This window comes from Eretmochelys imbricata, chromosome 7 (assembly GCF_965152235.1).
Source record: "Eretmochelys imbricata isolate rEreImb1 chromosome 7, rEreImb1.hap1, whole genome shotgun sequence".
Taxonomy (NCBI): Eukaryota; Metazoa; Chordata; order Testudines; family Cheloniidae; genus Eretmochelys; species Eretmochelys imbricata.
In genome coordinates this window covers 88,365,436-88,390,804 of record NC_135578.1, presented here as the reverse complement: position 1 = coordinate 88,390,804, position 25,369 = coordinate 88,365,436, and the positions used below count along the sequence as shown (strand labels likewise).

The following is a 25,369-nucleotide window of genomic DNA, read 5'->3' as shown; positions in this document are numbered from 1 at the left end:
GTGAGTCATGCCCCGTCACAGGCCCCTATAGTCCAAGTTGCTGTGGTGGCTTTTCTCTAGTAGTGCCCGCATAGACCCTGGGTGGCATCCTGTTGTGGTCCCAGATTTTTCTGGGTGAGGCAGCTGTAAGTTTGGTGGGCTCGGAATCCCCAAAAGGTCTCCATGTTTTGGTCACCTGAGCTCCTCATAGACAGGGTGCTCTCAGGACTCTTCCTCAGCCTCCTTTGGCCAGGAAGACAGTTCTTGCATCCTTATGACTTACTCAGCTGGCAGTTTAGTGATCCTTCTCCTCAGGTAGGGAGGCAGCCAGCTCCTGCCTCTTCACCAGTCAGCCATGAACTGAGCTGGGTTATCTCCTCCTCTTCCCCTCTACAGGGCTCACATTAGCTGCAGCTATAACAGGACAGGGCTAGCTGAGCCTGAAGACTCTCTTTAACCCCTTCCGTGCTGGTAGGTGGTTTCTCTGCTTCATTACATTGGGTTTAGACATGTAACTACTAGTCCCCATTATCTCCAATCCAATGGGATGATGGAAAGTGATGTTAAAATAATAAAGCAGCTATTGAAGAAGGCTGCAGAGTCTCATATGTACTTAGTACTGTTAAACTACAGGAGGGCACCAGCAAAACATGGTTTGTCACTTGTGTTCATTCATTTTAACAGATCTCTGAGAACTAGAATACTGTAATGTTAGATGCTGATCTCAGAGGAACGGGGATTTGCAGAAGTATAAAGAGGCAGATAAAGCTAAACAAAAAGAGCAGCATGATTTGGAGTCCTGAGAGCAGCAATCACTTCACGAACATCACATAGTGTACATCTATGATAATAGTCAATGGTTGCAAACAACATAGATATCATATAAGATCGTCATCCCAGCTGAACATTTACTGCGGTGGAATAGATGATGCCTTCTATTACTTCCACTAGGAAGGGATATAAGAGGCATCAGGTTTGGTTGCTTTGCCTGAGAATGTCTCAGTTAGGCAACAACCACAATAGATAAAGACAACCAAGCCCCAGGACATTATTCTGCCAGAACAAATGGACTTACTGCTTCCTGACAACAGTTGTTTCTAATGTTTCAAGGGTGATCTGCAAGTTCAAGTGACAGTACAAGAGACCTGAGGGATTAATTGACCATTGTTTGTAACTAGGTTGGTTACATGTATTTAAAATTGTGTTACATAAATGTTGTTTGTTAACTATTATTTGATTCTAGCTGTGAAAAGATTATGTGGTTTTGGAAACTGTGCCTTTAAACAGCATAGGTTCCCAGACAGGAGGTCTGGGGGAGGGGAACTGCAGAGAAAGATGGAACTGGTCACTGAATAAAGAGGTTCTCTTCCAAGCTCCTTTGGCCCAGAGTGGTTACTGAACGCCACGTTGCCCATATAGGGGGCTATGAAAAGCCACACCATTCCCAAAGTGGCATTGGAGAGATTGGATTCATTTTCTGTCTTCTCTCTTCATCCCCTTGTGGAGTCCTCAGTTCAGGCAACACAGGTGAGAGGGGACCCTCAGTAGTTACACAAAGGGGGAGGGGCTCCTTCTCATTTAGGACTCCCTGGCTACACAGAAATTGATCAGTATCCGGGCCAGTGTACACCAACTGCTCATCAGCACTGTTTTAAAGTATGTTAGCATGTATGTACAAATACAAGGAGATTTGTATGCATATTAGTGGAATCTCATTTCTGAGGACATATTGCATCACTGTAGACAGCCTTCAAAGAGAAAACACATTTACATTCAGTATGTTTTTTCCAAGAATGTTATGATATAGATGGGCAGGTGGATGGACCTGATCTGGTGGATTGTTTTCATCATTAACTGTAATGATCCTGCAGTCTAAGAGGAACTGGAAGAGGACAGAAAACCTTAAAATCTGCTCTATAATTGCTCACATATGACAAATGCCTTTCCTTTTTGTCAGTACACTGGAAATTGCCCATGAATGGCTCCTTAACTATGACATAAATAGTGAAAAGCTGATAGAATTAAACATGAAACATTTGTCCTTGATTAATGTAATTAAATATAATTTAGTACACTTATACCATGTTACTAAGTCTAGCTAATAATGGATATCTGAAGAATATTGATATTCAATCAATATTGATTGAGTACAGTATCTTACCATATGGCTATAATGAATTATAAACCATTAATTTGAAGTGTTAATCAAAAATAAGACATAGAATTCAGCTAATTTTAAATTTGGATTCACAAAGCAGAACCCAGTCATTTATTACTTTGTTTGACAATGAGATTTTTTTCTCCTCTAAATTACTATTTCATGTTTCTTTACTTCTTATTGGACTCTTACTAAACCCCATTAAACTTTCTTATTTTTTCCCAGGAATAATGGTCACATTTGAGAGCTGTATTCCCCTATTCTAAGTATATAAGAAATTTCTCTCACAAAGTCTTCCAAGGAAGAAACTTTATAAGTAGAACCATTGTACTTTATTGAATTAGATCACTCTTCAACTAAACAAACTTCTATATCCCTAGGACGACATCCTGAACAAACGAAGTCAATTATGTAGCCTTTAGCCATGAAATGCCATCAGCTGTAGATTAGTCTAAAACCACTAATAAACTTGATTCTATAAAATACTCAGTATATAGTAGTCACCATTAAAAAGTTAATATTTGACCTCAATTACTACACAGTGTTACATGAAAAAACTTCAGTATTTCCCTATACTTTAAAAAGGAAACATGGTAAGTAGGCAAATGAATTTTTGAGTGAGTGAATTGAAATATTTATTGAAATATAACAACTGGAGAAATCTTCTTCTGAACGTTAGCAATCCTCCAATAAGATTGTATGTGTGTTCCACTCTTGCTTGATTCTTTAATAAACGAACAAGCAAAATCCATTGCTATTTATTCAAACAATTGCTCTGGTATCAGGGTATGGGATCTGAGAATAGAGGAGTTACACCCTTAATATGAATTAAGACATTTATTAAAAGATTCTATTTCTCTGATTGAAATAAAATAAGCCTGTGTGCATTACTTAACTTTAAAGCCAAGTGAGTAATTACCAGACTTTTTCTTCTGTTGCCATCTGTCTGTCTTCGATAAACCTTGTCTAATCTCTGTCTAGTAGTTTTGGGTGATTCACTTAAGATGCCTGAGAGAGTCCTGATTTACTGCAAGTTCTGAACATCCACTCTCTGGAAGTCAGGTTCCTTGCATGCAGCTCATGTTGGACACTCAAAAACTGAGGCATCCCAAATCACTAGTCTTTTTTGAAAAAAATATGTCATAAGTCTATAACAAAATAGATCAATGGAACTACAAGAAGTGAGATCTTAACTTGCTTTCGGCGAATATTGTAATAAGTAGCCTTTCTAATAGACGTAAGGAATTCATCCCCCAGCAGGATACCATTAAAATATAGATCTTAGGGCACGTGTTAATAATTCTTTAAAGATTTGGTAAAGGGTTTATTACTCATGAAAATGTGCTGTAAAGAATGAAAAGTCTACCTTGGACCAAGGTGTAATGGACACCATGAATACTAAGAGAGCTAGCCTTTGAGTCAAATGCTTTAAATATTTTAACAACAACCTTAAAGATCTTCCTGTTCAATGCTAGTGGTCAAGGGAGAAACATCTGAGAATGAACTTCAATACCTACTTGGAATGGCATAAGTATTATTTGTATTTCAGAGCCAACTAATCAGGGACCCAGAGTCCTACGCACTATACAAATATATAAGACTACATAGTGTCTGCATCAAAGAGCTTACAGTCTCAATTGAAACATGGTGCAACAGAAGAATGTAACACATGATAAGAGGAAGGGGAAACAAAATGTAAGAACAATAAGATCACATGTTTACAGAGCTTAGTTTGTAAATAGTCTAATGGATGAGCATAGTCCAAGAATTTGGAAATATACAGTAATTTGGAATAAACAAATAACATCCAGCTCAATCTAGCCATCATAGTGTGCTGATTGCTTGCAGACTTAACAGCAGAAGTTGGTCTTGGGGGGCAGGGGAGAGGCATCTGGGTAAACTTACATGACGATATCTTTCTCTTACATTGACTGCCCCATTTGTGAATGTGAGAAACATCTGAGAGGTGCAGTTACACAAGGCTTCTCCCAGTCCCCTTAATTGGAGAACGGACTTGTCACATATTCAGCACAACGACGCCTTACTGGCATTGGGCCCAGAACATGTCATCTCAACCATTGTTATGTATTTCTCTACACAATAGTGAAGTGCCAACATTTTTGCTTATTTTCAGTACACAGAATTCAAGAACAAAAGAAGCAGGAAAGTGGGACTGGATAGCTTTATTGGGGGACACAACAATCCTGAGCCAACCACAGACAACACACAAACTGCTCTGATCTGACAGTAGTCTGAGATTAGACATTAAATGACTTTGCTGGTGTGAATTTAGGTTTTAGTGGTGTGTACTTCATTATTTGCACAGCTTGCAATTTATGTGACAAAATAAGCGAAGTCCAGATGAACATGAATACTATAATACCTTGTCACCTAGGCAGAAGGCAGTTGCCAGCTGAGGGATCATTCTGAAGATACTATTATTAACCATTTCTGCATTACAGCAAGCGAAGTCCGGAAAAAAACAACATCTATCTTCCTTTCTTTCACTTTTAATTTTTCATACAAACAAGGACAGATAAAATTCAACAGGTAATAATTTAATTTTTAAAAGGAGACTATTTCATTCTCCTTGAATTGTGAAAGTTGTGAGCTGCAGAGAATATGCAAATAAGCCATGAAAATGCAAGACTTAGACTAATTTCTAACATAGTACTTATCAAAAAAAAAGTTGAAGTGGGATCAACACACAAAATAGAGTAAATGGAAGCCATATCCCTCTGAATGCCCGATGCACCGCAGATTTTTACGAATAAGAATACTCTGTGCTTCTTAAATTTAATTGCTGGGATAGACATAGGTTGAAAAATACTTTTATTATATAATTAATTACCTTCTCTGTGCAGGAGGAGCACTGTCAGATGCTTTGACAGTGAGAGCATAGGACCTCCCTACTGACAATACAACTCCTGGAGCGATGGTGATAAGGCCTGTTCGATCATTAATGATGAAGTCTCCCTGGTCCCCAGCCAGAATTCCGTATATGATCTGCCCATTTGGCCCTTGGTCTGCATCTATGGCACTGAGCTGCAATTGAAAATCAGAATGTAAATACTTAAGAATCAATTCCATTCTATTTTATTTTCTCTCAACAAGGGATCTTGCTTTGGAGAAGAAAGTTTTCAAAGGAAGAAGAAACACTCTGCATCTACTCACTACAAATATTGTCATAGGAAAATGTAATTTAAAATTAGAACATCATAAAATAAGTAAAAGAAAATCTTGCATCAGGAAAAAAAAATCCAAAACAACCAGTCCTGAATTTAGGACTGCGAGTAAGCTACATGAAATCTAAGTATTAATGAAAGGCTAATTAATACAACACTGATGTTATTCTTTATTGATAGGAATTTCCACCACTTCCTAAAAATATCCCAACCAAACATGTTATTTACAAGAACAAAATAAATGTTTGAACTGGGGGTCTGAAGTTTATTCATGGAAAGGTTCCCTGCCTCTGTCTTCCTTAAAACTGTATTGGGATAGTGCTGTTGCTGCCAAAATTATGATAGTCAAGTCGTGCATAAAAACCTGTTCATGTTAAGGTGGGGAACAATGGCATTATCATTTATGGGCAGTGGGACTAGGAGGTGTACCACAGACTGATTAGATAACTGAGTCCAAGTGAAATGATAAAGGTGCACATTCACACATATATCACCAAAAGAGAGAGAGAGATGCTATGCACAGGAAATCCAAAACCATTTATTGCAACTCTGTTTTTGACATTTTCACCACAAAACTGTAAAGCTCCGATACCCAGGATGTGCAAGTTTAAGGTCAGATATCTTATGATCCATTAGGGCTAGAAATAGGAGTTTATGCCATTGGAAATGGTAGATTCCTATCTTTGTAATGAGATACACAGCAGCTCTTGCTTCTTACTCCTAGTGTATTACCAGTATATGATATACACAGTCTCTGATATGAGATATAGGGAATGTGTGTTTTTTACCAAGTGCACTAAGATGATTTGGAACTACAGGCATATCCTGTATTGAATAGACATCATTATCATCGTCAATGCACTATATTCACACAACAGACATATATAGAACAAGTAGGCGATGTTTTCACTTCAGTTGCTTGTGATTCAGGAAGACTATATTTCTTGAGAACAGATCAAAAGTATGCACATTTTAGCATTTCTCTTTCCATATGCAGAATGAACAGATTATACCATAAAAAGTACATAAATATTTATAAATAAATCAGTGGTGGTGCTCATCCCTTGAACTTTATATCAGACATTTAGAACAGCCATCTTAAATAACACCACATCAACAAAATGAAAAAAGAGGTATTGCATTCTGCTACACTCAGATGTGGAGAAAATAGTTGAAGTATCATTATTAAGCAGGTTTATTAGGTTAGTGCTTAAGGACCAATCAGGAATGGGGTCCCTTTGTGCTAGGCACTGTACAAAGAGTGGCAGACAGTCCCTGTTCCAAAAAGTTTACAATCTAATAGACAAGACAGACACAGGGTGGGGGAAAGGGATATAGCACACAAGCAGAGTGAATAATGTAATGGCAGCAAACCTCGCATTAGTCCCATGGTTTTGGGAGGTGAGGGGTTGAGGAGGGACGTGTAGTTAGGAATGGATCAGTTCAATGTAAAGAAAAGTGAAGGGAGAAGGGACACTGAACAAAAGAGAGGTGGGGGGAACAGGGCTGGGGGAAGACTAAGAGGGGCAAGCATGGAGTTAAGCTGAGGAGGTGAAGAGACCGTGAGGGAGGGGAAAGGGGAGAGGTGGAGCAAACAGTCAATCAGCACAGTGCAGAGAAACTTCAGTAAAACTGTAGGAAGTTCTCTGAAAGTCTCATGTCTCTTTGGCTGCCAGCCACAGAACATGTCCATCAGCTCACCTTCCTGAGTGAAAAGCGATGAAATGAAAGTGACAAAAAAACAATTTCACATCTCGATCCCCTGTTGCTCATGTTTGGTGTTGGGCAGCAGAAGGTATGAAGCATAATAGGCATCAGTTTGTACAGGAAAAGAACAGCAGGAGATATGGAAAACTGTAAGAACCCACACTAAGCAGCTCTTACTTAAAGTTCCTCTGACTTTACTTCCTCTAAAGATTCCTGCTGGCCCGTCTGCCTTCCTGCTTTCTTGCTCCCACAGCCCCTAATGCAGCCACAGAGTCAGCAAACATGGAGACAGGTTCAGGTAACTGTCTGGGAGCCAGAAATCCTCTTCTTTGCCCCTGCAACACTCAGTAGGCTGGCAGAAGCATATGTGGAGGTGGCCTCTTGCCAGCCTGTCACTCAAATCCTCTCCTGGATTAGAATATAATGTAACCTATTAATCAACATATTATTACACTGCCAGCCCTGGTCATGCCACTGCAGTTCAGAGAATATTATTTACAACCTTAGCGCTATCTGCTCCCAAGACCCTTGGTGAAAGGGAGACAAGAAAAAGGAAAACACACACAGTATCCTGCCACTAGAGCAAGCAGGGAGAGTACAACCAAAGATGTAGCGTGCATGATAATTACATTTACATATGATTCTAAGCTACAGGGAGTGAATAAAACACTAAGGGATGTAGCTTTTTTTCAGAATATTGATAGAGTACACAAATAGGCTCAGTGGAATATCAATTGTAATGTGCAGACAGAGGCACTTAGTCAAAAACAATACCCAAGTTCAGTATAGTATACATGCACTGAATTAGTTAATATGATAAGAGGAAATGATCTGGATGTATTGGTAGATCCAACATTCAAATTATGGATTCAGCATGCAGCAGGTGACAGAGGCTGTTACTGCTGTTGCACACTATGCTCTTTATAGAATCAACCCTTTCTCAAGAAGCAACAATGGATTAAATAAGATAGTTATAATTAACTGTACCCTAGGTAAGATGCGCTGACTCTGAAATTAAAGTGCATTATTGTCTTCACATACAGTATAGCCATATAAGGTGCATTTCTAAGTGAACAAAGGTATGTTAAAGTTTTTTTAAAAATTAAAGTTCTATCATATTCAGCTCATTTAAAGTTTATTTTGAACTATCTTTGTGATACATACTTCATTTGAACAGTCAAAGCTCTCCACAGCTTTTTTGAGAGGCAGCATGGTATCATACTCAGGTTGAATGTTTGAAATGTTTTTTAATAATGAAACCCTTCAATTGTTTTCAAAATAGTGAGCAACTCATGTTAGAAAGTCATTAAACAAATCAAAGTGTCACACACTGTCCTTGGAACACACTTCTCTAATTCTGTGCTTTCTTGCCAAATTCTGCATAGGACATCCTATAAACTGTGTAGTTTCATAACTGCTCTACATTCCATATGATGGTGCCTTTGGTGTTTCAACATAATACCCTGTGATGCTTAGATAAAGACAACACATCAAACTGCATCACATAAAATCCACTTTTTATACTCCCTTAGGGTTTGCAGAAGCACCTCCAGTGAAAAAGCACGGATGTGCCAGAGTTTTTTACATCTTAAACATCTCTCGAACTGCATATTCCTGTAATCAAATATTCTACATTTACCCTATGCAATTGCTCATACTCATTAGCCTTCCAAAGAAAACTTACTATAAAAACTTGATGGCATAGTCAAAGTGTTACAATACCCTTCCGCACTGAACACCAACAATAAAAACACACACACAAAAAAAGGAAAAAAAAATCCAAGGTCCTAAGTATTTAACTTCAGCAGTTGAGGCAGGACCAGTTTTTACTGTGACAGCATGAAAAGAGAAATCAGTTAAATACATAGATTAGTAAGGTTAATTAAATTTACAAAAAAGAGGCTTTGAAAATTTAAGTAATCTGAATAAAACTTTTAGGGCAAAAAGATATCTGAAAAGTAGAACTGAAGTCCAAGAACTGCTATCATAGTTTATAATTTTGGAAATTCAAATGACAGGTGATAGGGCTTCATAATTAACATGATTTGGGAAATATTTTAAAGTCAAAATACGTAGAAAAAGTAACAGACTAAATAGGATTTATTCTGCTTCCTCAAAATGTCTCTTGCATACAGTAACAGTAATTTTATTACCTTCAAAATGTAAGAAGATTAATAATTTTAATAATAAAAATGACATGTATTCTGCAGCTACTCAACCCAGCAACAGCTAGTTTGGTAACAGGCAAACGGAAAACTATAATAAGAAACATTATTAACATCACATCTTATAAAGCCATATACGTGATGAGTATAAAAACTCTGATCAATCTCAATCACTTTAAACTTAAAGGGAGGAACTGGACTATTCCATTTGACCCAGGTCCCTTTAGAAGTGACAGTTTCAGGGAACCAGTTATGAAGCTAATAAACATATGATCATCAACACTTCTATTGATCCCGCATCTGTCATGAACTAACTTTCAGTCAAGTTGGTCTGAATCCCAAATGCCATACATGATTAGATCCTGCTGACCTAAATTGAATTGTACAGATATTATCTGCCAAACTGGTTTGTCTCCCAACATCCATATTTGGAATGATTGTTCCAGTCAAACAAGTCTGATTCTTCAAAGTCATATTTAATTAGTACAAATTTATTTTAGCATTATGGGTAATTTTATGAAAATGAGCATGTAAACAGTACAGCTGAGTCATTTGGAGCAATATGCCACTGAGGACTGCCATGACTGGGCTGTCAAAGCTCAGACAGCAACTATGCACATTTTTCATCTTTTCTTGGGCTCCCCCATGTAATTTAGCAATTGCTTCTGCAAAAAAAAGTGCATATAATCCATTATATACTCCATCAAGTTATTGATTTGGACTAATCAAATGTAATACTAATTAGAGCAGAACAAACTACAATTAAAGCCCTGGTCTTAGACACACGATTTCACGTAACCCCTTTCCATTCCAACCAATCACTTTGAACCTTAGCTCAAGTTTACATACTACTGCATTTCTTGATGTATGCAGAGAAACCTGATTTTACAAAGGTTTCAAAGAGTATGCAATACATTTTAAAATCAAAGTGTCATAAAAATTAATTTTGACTTTAATAAAAATTCAGACCTGGGACCAGATATGAATTTTATTTAATGTGGACATTCATATATTCAGGGTTTATCTGTACTTGAAATAAAACATTTGAAATGTGCTTTGGGGACCAAATTTTCTCTTACCTTATATCTAGCTTCTGATTCTCTCAATTGTTTGCATTTAACAGCTTATCTACCTTGTGCTTAGAAACTATTCTGCAGGAATGCCACACACAGGTGTCTTTAAACAAGTACAGGCAGAAAACTCTAGGTGCATTTTTACAGGATATTTTATGGAAATTTAGCTGCAAATGCTCACAGGATTCATTGCAAGATGTAAGTTTAAGAAATCAACAGGAACAAAGACATGGCACATTGCAAATACAAAAATGTATAATTTACAATACAGGATATGAAAATTTGGTCTTTAAAAAAGATTCTTAAATTGTCAGTACTTAGTGTGCACTGGATTGCAAAATCCTACTTTACATATTGTCTGAGATATGTGTGCTAAATGAAAAAATGCTGATTGTTTAGAAGATAGGGAGTTAAATCTCAAGCATGTCACATTTTAGGGCAGGTCTACACTACAGCAGGGATCGATGCATTGAGATCGATCCACCAGCGGTTGATTTAGCGGGTCTAGTAAAGACCTGCCGATCGCTCTCCAGTCAACCCCTGTATTCTACCCCGACGAGAAGAGTAAGGTAAGTCGACAGGAGATTTTCTCCCGTTGACCCCCCGGGGTGTAGACCCTGCGGTAACTTGACTTAAGTACGTCGCTTCCAGCTATGTTATTCACATAGCTGGAGTTGCGTAGCGTAGGTCGACTTACCACGGTAGTGTAGACATAGCCTAAGATGATGACAAGACAATTCATGAAGAGATATAAAAGAGTTAATTTTATTAATTTTGTAAATAAAATTAGCTGTCATAGAACTAATAATACTCTTTATGACCATTTAAACTGCAAGCAAGAGACCTGCAATGCAGATGTTTCCACATGCAGATCTATTAATGTGCTACCATTCCTGATCTTCAGTAACATGTCTGGCCACCATGACCATGTATGGCAAGGAGTGTGGTGTTTTTGTGCCACATGACAAGCAGGAGCTAGGACTGGACCTCTAAAAACATTTTCAATTCTCACCTGAAGCAGGATTATTTAATGTCTCCAGAGGTGAACAACTAATGCACTAATCCAGTGGTTCTCAATCTTTCCAGACTACTGTACCCCTTTCAGGAGTCTGATTCATCTTGCATACCCCCAAGTTTCACCTCACTTAAAAACTACTTGCTTACAAAATCAGACATAAAAATACAAAAGTGTCAAAGCACACTATTACTGAAAAACTGTTTGCTGTCTCATTTTACCATATTCTTATAAAGCAATTGGAATATAAATATTGTACTTACATTTCAGTGTATAGAGAAGTATAAACAATTCATTGTCTGTATGGACTTTTAGTTTGTACTAACTTCGCTAGTGCTTTTTATGTAACCTGTTCCAAAACTAGGCAAATATCTAGATGAGCTGATGTACCTCCTGCAAGACCTCTGAGTACCCCCAGAGGTACATGTATCCCTGGTTGAGAACCAGTGCATTAATCCACTCCCCTACTTATCCTCCTTTTCTTTTTACCCATAGACACATTTAACTGTTATTATGACAATGTACTGTAAAGTCTTCTGAACATGGACATATCAGAATGATACAGTCCTCTAATAAAAAATAGGGAGAAATTAACATAAACAGAAAAAATAAAATTGGTTACTTTTGTTTCATACATTTAAAATACAGTTTCAGACAAGAAAAGCAGAGCATACTTTTCAAGGGTAGCTCAGGAGTTATTCTGTAAACAGAATAAAAATACAATACAAAAATACAATAAAGATCCCTTTTGTGGCTTTCAAAGGCCAAAAAAGTTTTTGGCCCCCGAAGGCAAATTTATACAGAGATCTAGCATTTTTGTTCCTCAGCTCTGTCATTTTCTTGGTTACTGTTCTCTGTTCCTTGCTGATTTCTTTCCTGTACATTTGCTTCATTTTATTTCCAATATATGTTATATATAAAAATAAAGATATGTCTAATTAAATAATGACATGGTGTGAATCATTTACATGATCTTTTAAAGTATAATTTTATCACACAACTACACACTCCATTTATTAATATGCAACTCATTTAATCATCTGAGTTATGATAGACAAACATTACTAATAGCAATGGTAATGATGGCAGATAGAACAGAAAAACCTACAAGAAAATTAACCCCGCCCACCAAAGTTAACCAGTATACATTTAGGCTATTTTGTGAAGTTAAGTCAAAATAATAATCATGCTTCATTTTTAACTACCCACATAGCTATCAATATTAAAATCAAAACAATAGATGTATTTAATTGCTAATTTCTCAGCTGTGGAATGTTGTACAGTTCCTAGAAAACCAGACAGAATGGTCTGATAAAAATAAATTCTCAAGACGGACAGGACATTAAATCTATCTCATACAGCACAAATAATTATTAAAAAAAATACCAAAATGATAACTATTCAAAATACCCGACCCTCAACTGGAAGAGAATAGCATCAATCCTACAAAACAGTTTTAAGATTACAACTCTTAGGACAGACATCCGAAATAAAAGAAATTCTGACTTGGGAGTAAGGCAAACACTACCACACCCATCTCTATTGAAGAGATAGTTCTTAATTCTTTGTTTTGAATGCTCTTCCCCTCTTCCTATCTGCAGGCAGATGGGAACCGGATTTATGAAAGCGGCAAGTTCCTCCGCTGCAGTACTCTTCTTTTCTAGCAATTCTGTAGAAGCTATGCTGGAGGGGATCCACAAAGCCAGACAGGTCAGGTTACAGTGTAGGAGCCAAATTACTCCCTCCACCAAGCCCACTGAGAAAGCCAGCAGAAGTCACTATAACCAGAGACTATTCATTTCCAGTGAGTTGCCCCTCCAATTGAATTAAGGGACATTGAGCAGGGGGCATCAGAGCTGGTTCAGAGGTATAGGGTTTCTGTGAGGATGACCCTGTGGCTCTTGTGGATCCCCAGAAATCCATCTAGTTCTTGAGCATGCATCATGGCTTCTTCCACAGGGGTATGGAAAACCCACTGCTTCCTCCCCTTCCACCTCCCACAGAAGTAAATCTATGAGTTTAACTTGTAATGAATGTATTCTCTCCGATGCAGTTACCCTTCAGTAGGGCAGAACAGTGCCCTGCATTTTTTTAAGGATGCAAGTGGGGTAGCAAATATGAAATTCATTAAATTAACTACCCACATACTTATCAGTATTAAAATCAAAATGATTTCCCAACAAAATAGCAAATTCACAAGTAGAAATGTGCTTTCAAGTATTTTTAATTTCAGTCTATGGTATTTACAAATACAAAAAAAATCACATTTTTTTTTTGTGCAGAAACCTCAGTTTCTCTTTATTTTTTGGATATTCAATGTTCCATATCCCAGGCTTTGGTGAACTTACACTTGGTGCAGCTTGAGCCACTATAAAACTGCACTGGCAGAACCAGTCCTATAGGGACTCTTCCACTGACAGAGAGTATGGCAGAGCTGTAGGTGTCCCAGTCCGATCTCTAGCATGGGAGGAAGTAGGGGAGAAAGCAGAATTTCCCTGTGCTGGGAATCCTCACCACCCTAGGGAAGTGGCAAGTTACACATTTAGGGCTGGTCTAAGATCCCTTTGGCACAAAGCTGACCTTAGCAAGGGCCACAAATGCAGCCCAGATTTTACTTATTTGTTTAATCATAGTACAACAACACTCTTTTGGCTTTCAAACTTTAAAAGCAAACTAGTCATTATATGAAACCAAACTAATACATTGGAGAAGGAATTAGCATTTTTGTAGAAGGACTAAGTGTTTTATAGATTAATCCTTTTATTAATTATCTCTCTAATGCAATCGAATTAGGGAACATAGACATCCTTTGCTTATGTGTAAATTACTATCCAATTACACAGACTCAGTGAGGTCAGTGCTGCCTTTTCAGACCTACTTTCTCTGACTGGAGTAAGTGGTTTCACTGACTAAACAAATTCAACCTGGGTCATTTTCCTTTTGAATCATAGCTGAGCATCATCTCAAAGGAGATAAGTATCTTAAAATATTCTAAAGCAATTAGGAGGTGGTGCTATGGAATGAAATGCTTTGTCACATGTACATGCAAATAAGTACAAACAGTTTAATTATGTACATACAGATGAGTACACAGGGTAATTATTTCCATCAAAATCAAAGTTCAGAACCAATTATGATGGGATCAGAGACTGGAAATCAGAAGTGATGCAAGACCTGGAGCTGCAATAAACCAGACTGCTATATGGTTGCCCAGACAACTTTCTGGGGCACCCTTTAGGGTTAAATAGTAAGGATGGGCCAATCAGAGGGCAGCAGGGTGCTGTTGCTCTGGCCCCTTTGGGTGGTACTTCCTATGACACCTAACCTCCACAGTTCTCCTTGGAGGTGACTCTGCATAACCTCCCAGTGGTGATATAGGAATGTCAGATAGCTGTCCTAGGAACTGCAGACCTGGGTTCTAGTCCTTCAGGTCCTTATAATAATTAACTCTGTAAAAGCAAGTTTATCTTATAGTATGGGAGTTTCATATCATATATAAATTATGGGAGCTTTTTGTTTCCCCAAGAACTCCCAAGATGACCCTCTTGTACTATAAGAACATACTTCTGAGGTCACATTCCAATGCATATAATAAAAAAAACCCTCCGATAATACGCACAAAGCTTTTTTACACAATTACTTAACTTTCATCAAATTTAATAAATAATACAAGAAAATAAGTGTATACACTAATTTTTATCCTGCTATTGCATTCATAAATACACCTATAGTTTACATTAAACAAAAGTAGAAGATTTCACTTTTATGATACCTAAATCTTGTGTTTTACTTTAGTGATGAAAAGAAGGTACCAAACAGCATGTAACTGATACTTTAATCCAGTTTTGAATTGCCACATTTAAATAAGAAAGTTAGACTAGGATTTTTCAAAAGATCCTAAAGAAGACAGGTGCCTAAATCCCACTGAAATTCAAAGGAGGTTGCATTCCTAACACCATTTGGTTTCTTTGAAAATCCCAGTTTGCAACTTTATATTTACATACAGATGACAGAGCTAAACAAGCATTAAACAATCTATTGCTTCGGGGAAAATATCAAGAAAAATATTAAGCAAGGAAAATAACCCTGAAAGATATGTCAATGCATGGAAATATAGCTGTAAAGTTATTTTCTAAACCCAAAATAAAACTTGTGATAGAGTAATGAAAATAAATCACTTTGGTTGATTTTTTAAAAAATATCATTTCAAACACCCTTCCTGCTCTTGTTTTTCATCACCGGCAGAAAATAGAAAGAGCAAGACAGCACAGGGAAGACCACTTTCCCACACAGCCTTGTTTTTACTTATTGTTTTCAAAGAAAAGGAATAGTACTGTCTGTCTTTCATAGTGACAATGTATTAGCATGTTTTAAGAAGCTTTGTTTCCTTACCTTATAAAGTATAACATTTTATCTTTTGACATAGATATGGTACAAATTAGAAAATTGCAGAATTAGTTACGGCCAGTGTGACATCATCTGATAAACTGTAACTATATAGATCATTGTTGCAATCACTATTATATATTTGCAACAAATCTTGTACAAAATGTGGCATGAAAGATATCTATAAAAAGTTTATGAATGGCTGGTTATGATTATGCTATCGGTATGCACATATCATTTTTGTATTTCAAGTTATGAATATTGGCTCTATACTTGGATTTTAAATGTTTGCTCCTGGAGTAACGCCCATGAAATAGTTAGCCAGCCCATCTTGGAGGGACTATTCAAACTGAGTGGCCCATCAAAAGTACACTTAAGTCATAATAGCCGATGGGAGACGCCCATCTACACTGAGTGGACTGTCCTATAAACTTTCTGTCTGGAATATAGGTAATGGCTTCCTGCAGTGACTGAGTGAAATTGGGCTTGAACATGTGACTTGCCAATGTGACTCCAAACACTATCTGGTCACCTGTGCCATGGGTTTCCCTCCACATGGCAGAGGATATAAATGGTCCTGGAAACCCCTCCATTTTGCCTCTATCCTGCTCTAGCCTCTATCGTGCCCAAACCTCTGGATTATGGACTATACTAATGGAAGCATTCTAACCAAGGGACTGAGGTCCTTCCAATGATTTGGAAGCAGCCAGCGACTTGATTTAAACCAGCAATTTATTCCATCATTACAACAAGCCTAAACCAAGAACTTTGCCATTACTGTCTTTCTTTCTTTCTATAAATAAACCTTTTGATTTTAGATACTAAAGGATTGGCATCAGCATGATTTCTGGGTAAGATCTGAGTTATATATTGACCTGGGTGTGTGGGTGGTCCTTTGGTATCATTGTAAAGAACCACTCACCTTTAAATCCAGTGCTTTTGGTGGTAATAGTATTGGGATGCCCAAGGAAACTGCTTTAATGACTTCTTGTTAGCTAGTGTGGTGAAACAGAAGTTTACTTTTGTTGCTGGTTTGATATAGCCAATGGGAATTAGCCACCAGTTTTGGGGTTTATCTGCCCTATATCTCAGCAGTTCGTCCTGAATTTGGCATCCTCAGTTGTGACCCACTGAGGCACGGTTACAGCCAGTTCTCTGAATTTCAGGGGATTTTATCCCAGTGGATCCCTTGCAGGATTTTTAACATCTTCCTAATGTGCCAGTATCTAGATTACGAAACTGAGACAGAGAATGACCTGCCAAATTTCCAAAGTTAAGCTTTATATTCCATGGTTAGGTACGAGGTATATCCCTATACACATCAGCGCTGGTCTTTCAAAAAATGACGTTGTGTTTTATCATACCTGTTAGGATATAGATATTCAGGACTGTCTGTAAAGGCCTATACTCAAAGAATGTAGGTGTATTCTTATCACTTAGCTAGTTCTAGAGGTATAAAAGAGAGAATCAAAATCACTGTCTGACTGTATAAGGCCTTTTCTCACTGTGACAGTCTGAGGCCCTGTTCTTAGGCTAAGGCCTTTGGCTCAGCAGCAGAGGCAGCCATAAGCTGGGAAGCGAAGGGTCACATCCTCACATTCCAAACTAGGCACATTGAAATAAGGTGCTATTGGGCTGTTAGAAATACAATCCTGTCCTATCACCTCCAGAGAAAGGGAAGTGCCTAGAAAATGTAAAAGGAAACTTAGTTTGATAGCATCCTGTCTGGCAAGAACTCACTTATCAATAGCTGGGATGTGAAATCCTCATTTCTGTGTTGTTTTGTCATTATAGTTCCCACTTTGCTAAATCTCTGTCTGGTTCTGTGATTGTTTCTGTCTGCTGTATAATTAATTTTTCTGGGTGTAAACTAATTAAGGTGGTGGGATACAATTGGTTACATAATCATGTTACAATATGTTAGGATTGGTTAGTTAAAGTTCAGTAAAATGATTGATTAAGGTATAGCTAAGCAGAACTCAAGTTTTACTATATAGTCTGCAGTCAATCAGGAAGTGAGTGGGTGTGCGGGGGGGGGGGGGGGCGCGAATGGGAACAGGGAATGGGGGTGGGGAAATTGGAATCATGTTTTGCTAAGGGGGGGAAATGGGAACAGGGACACAGGTGTAAGGCTCTGTGGTGTCAGAGCTGGGAAGGGGGACACTAAGGAAGGAAACTGGAATCATGCTTGCTGGAAGTTCACCCTAATAAACATCAAATTGTTTGCACCTTTGGACTTCAGGTATTCTTGCTTTCCGTTCATGCGAGAAGGACCAGGGAAGTAAGCGGGTGAAGGAATAAGCCCCTAACAATACCAATACATACATGTTTCTTATTAAAGTGATCTGTAATTTGTACTAAGTTTGCAAGATATTTAGGACAAATGTTCCTTTTGTAGCGCACAGATTACTTGGGTTACAGTTCAGGGCAACTGCACCTGTATGTCCCTTCAGTGGTCCAGGAAAGGCACCACTCCTTGGAGAATGCAGTTTGAACTACTATATGCATACCTTTCCAGAAGGATTGCTTCAAAGGGTTGTTAAGAAAGATAGTACATTAGCATTCCCCCCTCCGTACTAGAGAAGATACACACAATGCCACAATAGTACATACATAGCTGCATTTTTAATACAATATACCACCAAAGGCATTAACCCTAATTCAATAAGGTTTAACTTAATTCAATAAAGTTCAGTCAAGATATTGCAGGAAATCATCAGTCTCACTGCTTATACATACAGTGAGCAAAATAGCAAAACTGAACTCTGCAATGTGGCTTTGACAAGAATTTTGCAGGCACCACAGTATACTCCCGTTTTTCTGAAACCCTGTTATCCAAACCTCTGCATTATCCAAATGCCTTCCTTGTCTCCCAGCACAGGATACAGCCCCTCTGTAGCATGTATTGCATGCTGGGAGACAAGGAAAGGATTCAGATAATGTGGAAGTTCAGATAATTGAGCAGAGACTCCAGGCCAAGACTGAGAGGAGGATGAGCCCCTAGCCACAGGGAAGCCACCCTGCTGCTGAATGGCTCCTGCCATCTCTATTATCCAAACAAAATCTGTGCCCCGCATGTTATTTGGATAATCGGAAGTATACTGTATTTGGTTGTGCTGATTCTCTCATTCTTACAAACCCCATAAAGGAGCAGAGAAAAAGGACAGCAGAAGAAAGAGCACCAGCATAAGTTTAAACAGCTGTGTTGCACTGGTGCAATGCATCTACATTAGGGGTTTACATTGGTACACATTTCCCTAATGTAGACAATCCTTAAGTTCCATTCAGTTGAATTTGTACAAACTCACTAAAGGCAATGAGATTGGAAAAAAGTCACTGACAGCATAATTCAAAACAAAAATGCTTGTGGATGGGTGTTGAACACTGAAGGTGAAATCCTTGACTCATTTGTCCTGTAGAACCGTTATTGTGAACATGAAACAACTAAGCTTGATTCTAAGATCCTAGAGTAAGTTTGCAGAACTTGCTTTGAAAAAAAAATCTAGAACTTTAACCGAGCATATTTGATACAGAAATCATTGAGGTTGACAATTAACATGGAAATCCACAGTGTCACTTTTCACTTTCCAGTCACTTTACAGACCAGACCTGCTCTTTAAGCCTCACAGAACCTTGTGAGGTAGATATTTTACAGATGGGAAAACTAATGCAGAGCGAGGCCAGATGACTTTCCCATGTATATATAGCAAGTCAATGCAGATCAAGGAATACATTCTGAGAGACTTGACATCTACTCCATTTCTTAAACCACATTCCCTCCCTCATGAATTCAACCATCAATTATATTTACTAAAAAGGTTTTTTTTTACCACCCTCTCCATTCCCCTTGCCTATTGATCTTTACTAAGCACCTTTTTGTCTTGTTGTGATCAATTTAAACTGTAAGTATTTAGGGGCAAAGACCATGGATAAATTTTGGCCCCACTGTCATCAGCTGGAGTTTTGCCATTGATTTCAATAAGGCCAGGATTTCACTCAATGTTTTACTCACTATTTAACGTGCTTTATACAAATGTTAAACAATAAACAATACTTTCTCCTCTTTTCTTCTACTATAAACAACATTTCTCAGGTCTAACAGTGCCCTACAATACGAATAATGCAGTCATTGGCATGGACTGAAAAATGAATGACCATTGTACATCTGACTCTCATTAAAAGGCAAGTTAGAAATATTTCTGGATAATTCATAATAATGTGCCTATCCACATACAGGTTTTATTTGGGACTATATGTGGAGTTGTCAACATGCAGGAGAATAATTGCTTTTGTGACAGTTCACATCTCATCAGAAGCTGTAAAGTTTAGGAGAATATCTATTTGTGCAAGATTTCTAACTCCAAAATTTTGATTAAGTGGCAGATAAGCAGCTGAATTTTTGGCATATTATTCAAAACATACTAAGCTACGAAGTTTTTGAGGTTCACAATTGTTAATTTTTTAATGACATATATCATTATTTAAATGGGGGAAGACACATACACTTCATTTCTACCTCTCTCTCCATGCATCTGAAGAAGTGGGGCTTTTACCCACAAAAGCTTATGCTCAAATAAATCTGTTAGTCTTTAAGGTGCCACCATACTCCTTGTTGTTTTCATTTCTACCTGTTTTCAGTACACTTACAATTAATATTAACTTCAAAACTGCATATTGCTAGCAAAGAATTGTTAAACGCAGCTAGATAAAAGGCATGAGGTTACCTGTATAATGTTTTCCCCAGGCCTCATGTCTGTATAAATCTTGACATTGTATGATATGTTGGAGAAGGTTGGTGAGTTATCATTTGCATCAATCACCAGGATATTGACTATAACTGCGGTACTCTCCTGTACACCATCAGAAGCTGTCATCTTCAAAGGAAAAAAGAATACAGAAAAGCACTTTAATGGGGTAGAATTAAGACAAATGCAACTAAGAATAAAACGAACTCTTGCAAGTAAAATCCATTTGTCTTTTTATGTTCAATCTGGCATGTTTTGGCACCTACCAGAAAAATCTGTATACTTTTCTTACTAGACTACCCATATGATGATACCATGGGAATTTAGCTGAAAAGAAGCAATAATGTACTGAATAATGAAACAGAAAAGAGAGTGTAAATATATGCAGTACAATGCCAGAGGACCTGCAATGTGAGACCTCTATTAATCCAGCATTTTCAAATAATCTCACTTTAGCCCAAACCTGCAACAAGCTCAGTACCATTATCTCCCACTGAGATCAATGGGGTTTGAAGGAATTCAGCACCTTCCAAGAGGCACTTGGGATCTTGCAGGATTGGGTTATACATACACACTAACTTTCATTGAATCTCCCATACATGTATGCTTTCTCAATGTCAGCAAGAGCACAGGAAGGTGGCAGAGAGTAGAGGGAAGAATCCTACTTTCAGCCCATTTCCTCCTTCCCCCCAGAACAAGTACATCTCAGGCAATGGGACATTGCCTTTTCACATTACCCTGGTACTGTTTTTTATCTTGACCTGGATGAACCATCCTCTGGTAGTGAGAGGTTAGTTCAGTCTCAGCGTCTATTCAATACTTTGCCTCTCTCCTGACAATGGCCCCAAACTGTATGAAATAATCCTAAATAAGATGGTGGTTTCCTATTTGTATTTCCTATTTGTATTTCCTATTTGTATTACTATTGTGCCATGAGGCCCTGAGACTGGTCTACATTGTGCTACGCACAGTGCAGCTACAAGTTAGACCAGTGGCTGTCAACCTTTCCAGACTACTGTACCCCTTTCAGGAGTCTGATTTGTCCCACATACTCCCAAGTTTACCTCACTTAAAAAACACTTGCTTACAAAATCAGACCTAAAAATACAAAAGCGTCAGAGCACACTGTTACTGCAAAATTGGCTACTTTCTCATTTTTACCATATAATTATAAAATAACTCAATTGGAATACAAATATTATACTTACATTTCAATGTATAGTATATAGAGCAGTATAAACAAGTCATTGTCTGTATGAAATTTTTGTTTGTACTGACTTTGCTAGTGCTTTTTATGTAGCCTGCTGTAAAACTATGCAAATATCTAGATGAGCTGATGTATTCCCTGGCAAACCTCTGTGTACCCGCAAGGGAATGCATACCCCTGGTTGAGAACCACTGAGTTAGACAATCCATGCCTCAAAAAAAAAATCTGAATAGACAAGACAAAGGATAAGGAAAAGGAAAAATTATTTTACAGAGGCAGAATTGAGGCACAAAGATAGAAGTGATTTCCCAAAGTCAAATAAAAAGTCCATGGTAAAGCCAGGAACTGAACTCACACCTACCAAGTCCCAGCCCAGTGCCTTAATTACTTTCCCATCCTGTGTTCTTTACTAGTTAGAGGGGCAGATTCTCACTCTTTCTGTGCTCGCTTTGCATTGCTCAGACAATCCAAAGGGACCAGACATTCACTGTAACTCCCCTGCTGGGGATTCATGTGATCTGAGGAGCACCCCAGTGGTTTTAGAGCCAGTTCCTATATTGCTCTTCCACAACACCTGGCACAAAATACCTCAATGTATCAGGCAATAGGAAAGGAATGATTGTTGAAGCCTTGGTTTTGTCCCAAGTTTCCTAATAAAGCTCAGAGGCGAAGTATATAGTGTAAGTGACTGGGCTGCTGTCTCAGAAACTCTGGAAAAATGTATATATTCTCCCTCAATCTTGTAATTGCAGGGAATTTTAAATAGTTTCTGGTTCTCTATACTTACACCAAACCAGTACTGGTTTGAAGCTAAATGAATTTCTATAGCCCAGAACTGTGTAGGGGAGGATTTTTTCATCAAATGGATACTATGAGCATGTGTTTATTGATCAAAATTAATGATATTATTAATAATTAAACCATCAAACTAGCAATGTTGTCAATATGAGCAAGATGTGGAAAGGAAACCAGCATTTGAAAATAATCTCACTTTGGACCCATACCTTTAGCTCCCGTTGAAATCAATGGGAATTGAAGTAATTTGGCACCTTCCAAAAGGCACTTGGTATCTTGCAGGATTTGGTTGAACATACACACTAGAATTTCCTAAATTTCTCTGAACCGCTCACACATTTATGCCTCCTCAATGTCAGCAAGAGAGCAGGGAGGTTGCAGCGAGTAGTGGGAAGTGGGAATAGTCCTACTTTCAGCCCTCTTTACCTACCAGATAGATGCCTAGGTAAATGGGAGAAGTAAGCTATTTTATTAAAAAGGATGAACTAACTTACTCCTCCTTCACCTAGATCCAGGGAGGAACAAGGAAGAGAGCAACTCTGAATCAGAATTCATTCCTTGGTCTGTTCCTTGGGTGCTACAGCTACACACTACATCTTATTCAAGACAAATTATAAAGTAACGATCTAGCCCTAAATGATTCCTATCCTCCAAGTGAGCATTAATTTGTGTATGAGAGAGAGCAGAGGACAGCCTATTCAAAAGCATATGTTCTGTTTTATTTTTTCTCTGTCATATCAAAACATTCTGTTTGTAAATACCATATTGGCTTTTTCAACATTAAAATGCTATAATACCTGAGCAGTTCCTGGTGTGTTTTTGAAATAATATTGCTTACCGAGAAGGTGTATAGCTGCTGGAGCTCTCTATCAACTGGTTGGAGTAAGGTGAGGTAACGGGTTATACCAGTCTGAGTCACAGTGAAAAATGTATTATAATCATTTAGGAAAAGACGGAGCTGTGGATCCTTTGTCTTCAAAGAGAAAGAAATAAATATTTATTAATATGTAATATATATGTAAATATTCAAAAATCACGCAAGCATTAATTATAGTGTAAATGAGCAGAATTATTATTATTATTATTTATTTGTATTACTGTGGTGCCTCTGAGCCTTTGTGCTAGGTGCTGTACAAACCAAAAGATGGTCCCTGCCTGAAAGAGTTTACAATCCACAGTACCATTACTGATAGAGTCTCTAAAACAGCAAAACACCCTAAATTGCTTTCATTAGCCCGCTTTTAAAATGTAATATTCTGAAAAAATATTTGAAAATAAATTTAAAAAATTTAGGGAACCTCCCCCCAAAAAACATTTAAAAAAAACACAAAAAAACCCTAATAAAATAGGGTGATAACATTTTGACTTTTAAACAGATAATTCTTAAAACTGCATTTTACTTTATCAAGATAAAGATTCTAATCTCTGATTCATAGCATTTGTCCTCATAGCATATCTTGAGAAATCTTCCCATTTGCTTAGTGCAGCAATAAAATGTTCAGATAAACAATGTCTACCACATGCTGAAGATTAGTATCTGGTTGTTGCAGAAACTCTGTAGTACAAAACATTCAGGCATATCCTTGTATATCAGAAGAAAAAAAACATTTATACACAGATAAAAATAAGGATAATTACTTTGACCATAAATGAAAATAAACCTCAGAATCTAGAAACACTATAGTTTAATATTCATTTTGATTTTGAAATAACATTTTTAGGAAACGTACATGATATATTTTGGCAGCTCAAGACTTCTCTAAACAGTCTAGTAGGGAAAATTCCCATGCTTTGAATTCCCCATCCTATGAAGTTTAGCAGCTGTGCAGATGCAATTTAACTTGAATGTGCCAAAAGGTATGAGTAGGTTTAAAAGACATACTAAACGACTGACCTGGAACTCACCCTAGTTTGTATTCCTTTACATAGCTTGAGTAGATAATGGTTATTTCAATGGTGTGGGGAAAAGCAACAACAACCCTTTCCAGAGAAGAGGCCGTCAGACTGCACTTTGGAACAGACAGGACACCGACTGTCTGAAAAAGGGACAGACTAGAACTGCCATGAGAGAGCGTCAGAAAGGGCCATATTCCTTATCAAAAGTTACTCAAGAGATGTGATGTTTAATGGCCAGAACCTGTGGATTAGCTCTTTAGCAACCAGCGTAGCTTGAGAGTGGGGGGTCTATAGGAAGCTGCAAAAGGGGCTTTAAGTACATTGTGGATCCCTGATCCTCAGGCTGCTAGATGACAGGTCTGTCTTGAGGAACAATTTAGTGCAACCTTAGGAGGGCACCAAAACTCTGGCCATGGAGACAGCCCTACTTTGGAGCAGCGAACAACACAATCATGCCCAATCTATGTCAGTTGCAGATTCCCCTAGACCAGAGGAACCCCTAATTGGTTAGTTAAGCTATCTTTCTATGCATTTTTTGCTGTTGCAATGACACAAAACCAGAGGAATGGGCACCTTTTGTTTAACTATGTATCTAACCTGCTACACTGATTTTACTGGATCTTTTGCGGTTACTATGTATTGCAGTTAACTTTTTAAACACTTTAATTTTATTTTCTCTCCGATTTTTTGAAAATAAATGCCCCTTTGATTTTTATATAATCTGACTGGAACCTACTAAGTGCTTTTTAAATTTGGGACACACTACCTCTGCTATTTTTCAGCATGGCTACTAGTTACCTGAGTTCATTTCTTGAAGTAGATAGGAGAGATTATGGCAAGGGCTGCTATGTGATTGATCAGAATAGAAAATGGATGTTAAGTTAGAAAATTAGTCACACAGAAATTGTCTAAAATGGTACAGACCAAGGGAAAGAAGGTCAAAGCAATATTATTGATCAAATATTACAGCTATTACCATCTTCACCAAATCCAGTGGTTGCAAAACGCCTATTTGTCTTAAAAAAAAATGCATTTTGAGGTCCTTTTCCTACACCCAC

The 25,369-nt window shown here is 37.8% G+C and overlaps 1 protein-coding gene across 1 annotated transcript in view; it reads right to left on the bottom strand.

Annotated features, from left to right (window-relative positions):
• The window catches only part of PCDH15 (protocadherin related 15), a 672,916-nt gene that overhangs the window by 273,315 nt on the left and 374,232 nt on the right, over window positions 1-25,369 (bottom strand). Inside the window, exons 11-13 of the mRNA XM_077821312.1 lie at window positions 23,254-23,388; window positions 20,393-20,542; window positions 4,989-5,182 (exon numbers count right to left, since the gene is read on the bottom strand). Coding sequence (XP_077677438.1) covers window positions 4,989-5,182; window positions 20,393-20,542; window positions 23,254-23,388 — 479 coding nt within the window. The remainder of the gene's footprint in view (window positions 1-4,988; window positions 5,183-20,392; window positions 20,543-23,253; window positions 23,389-25,369) is intronic.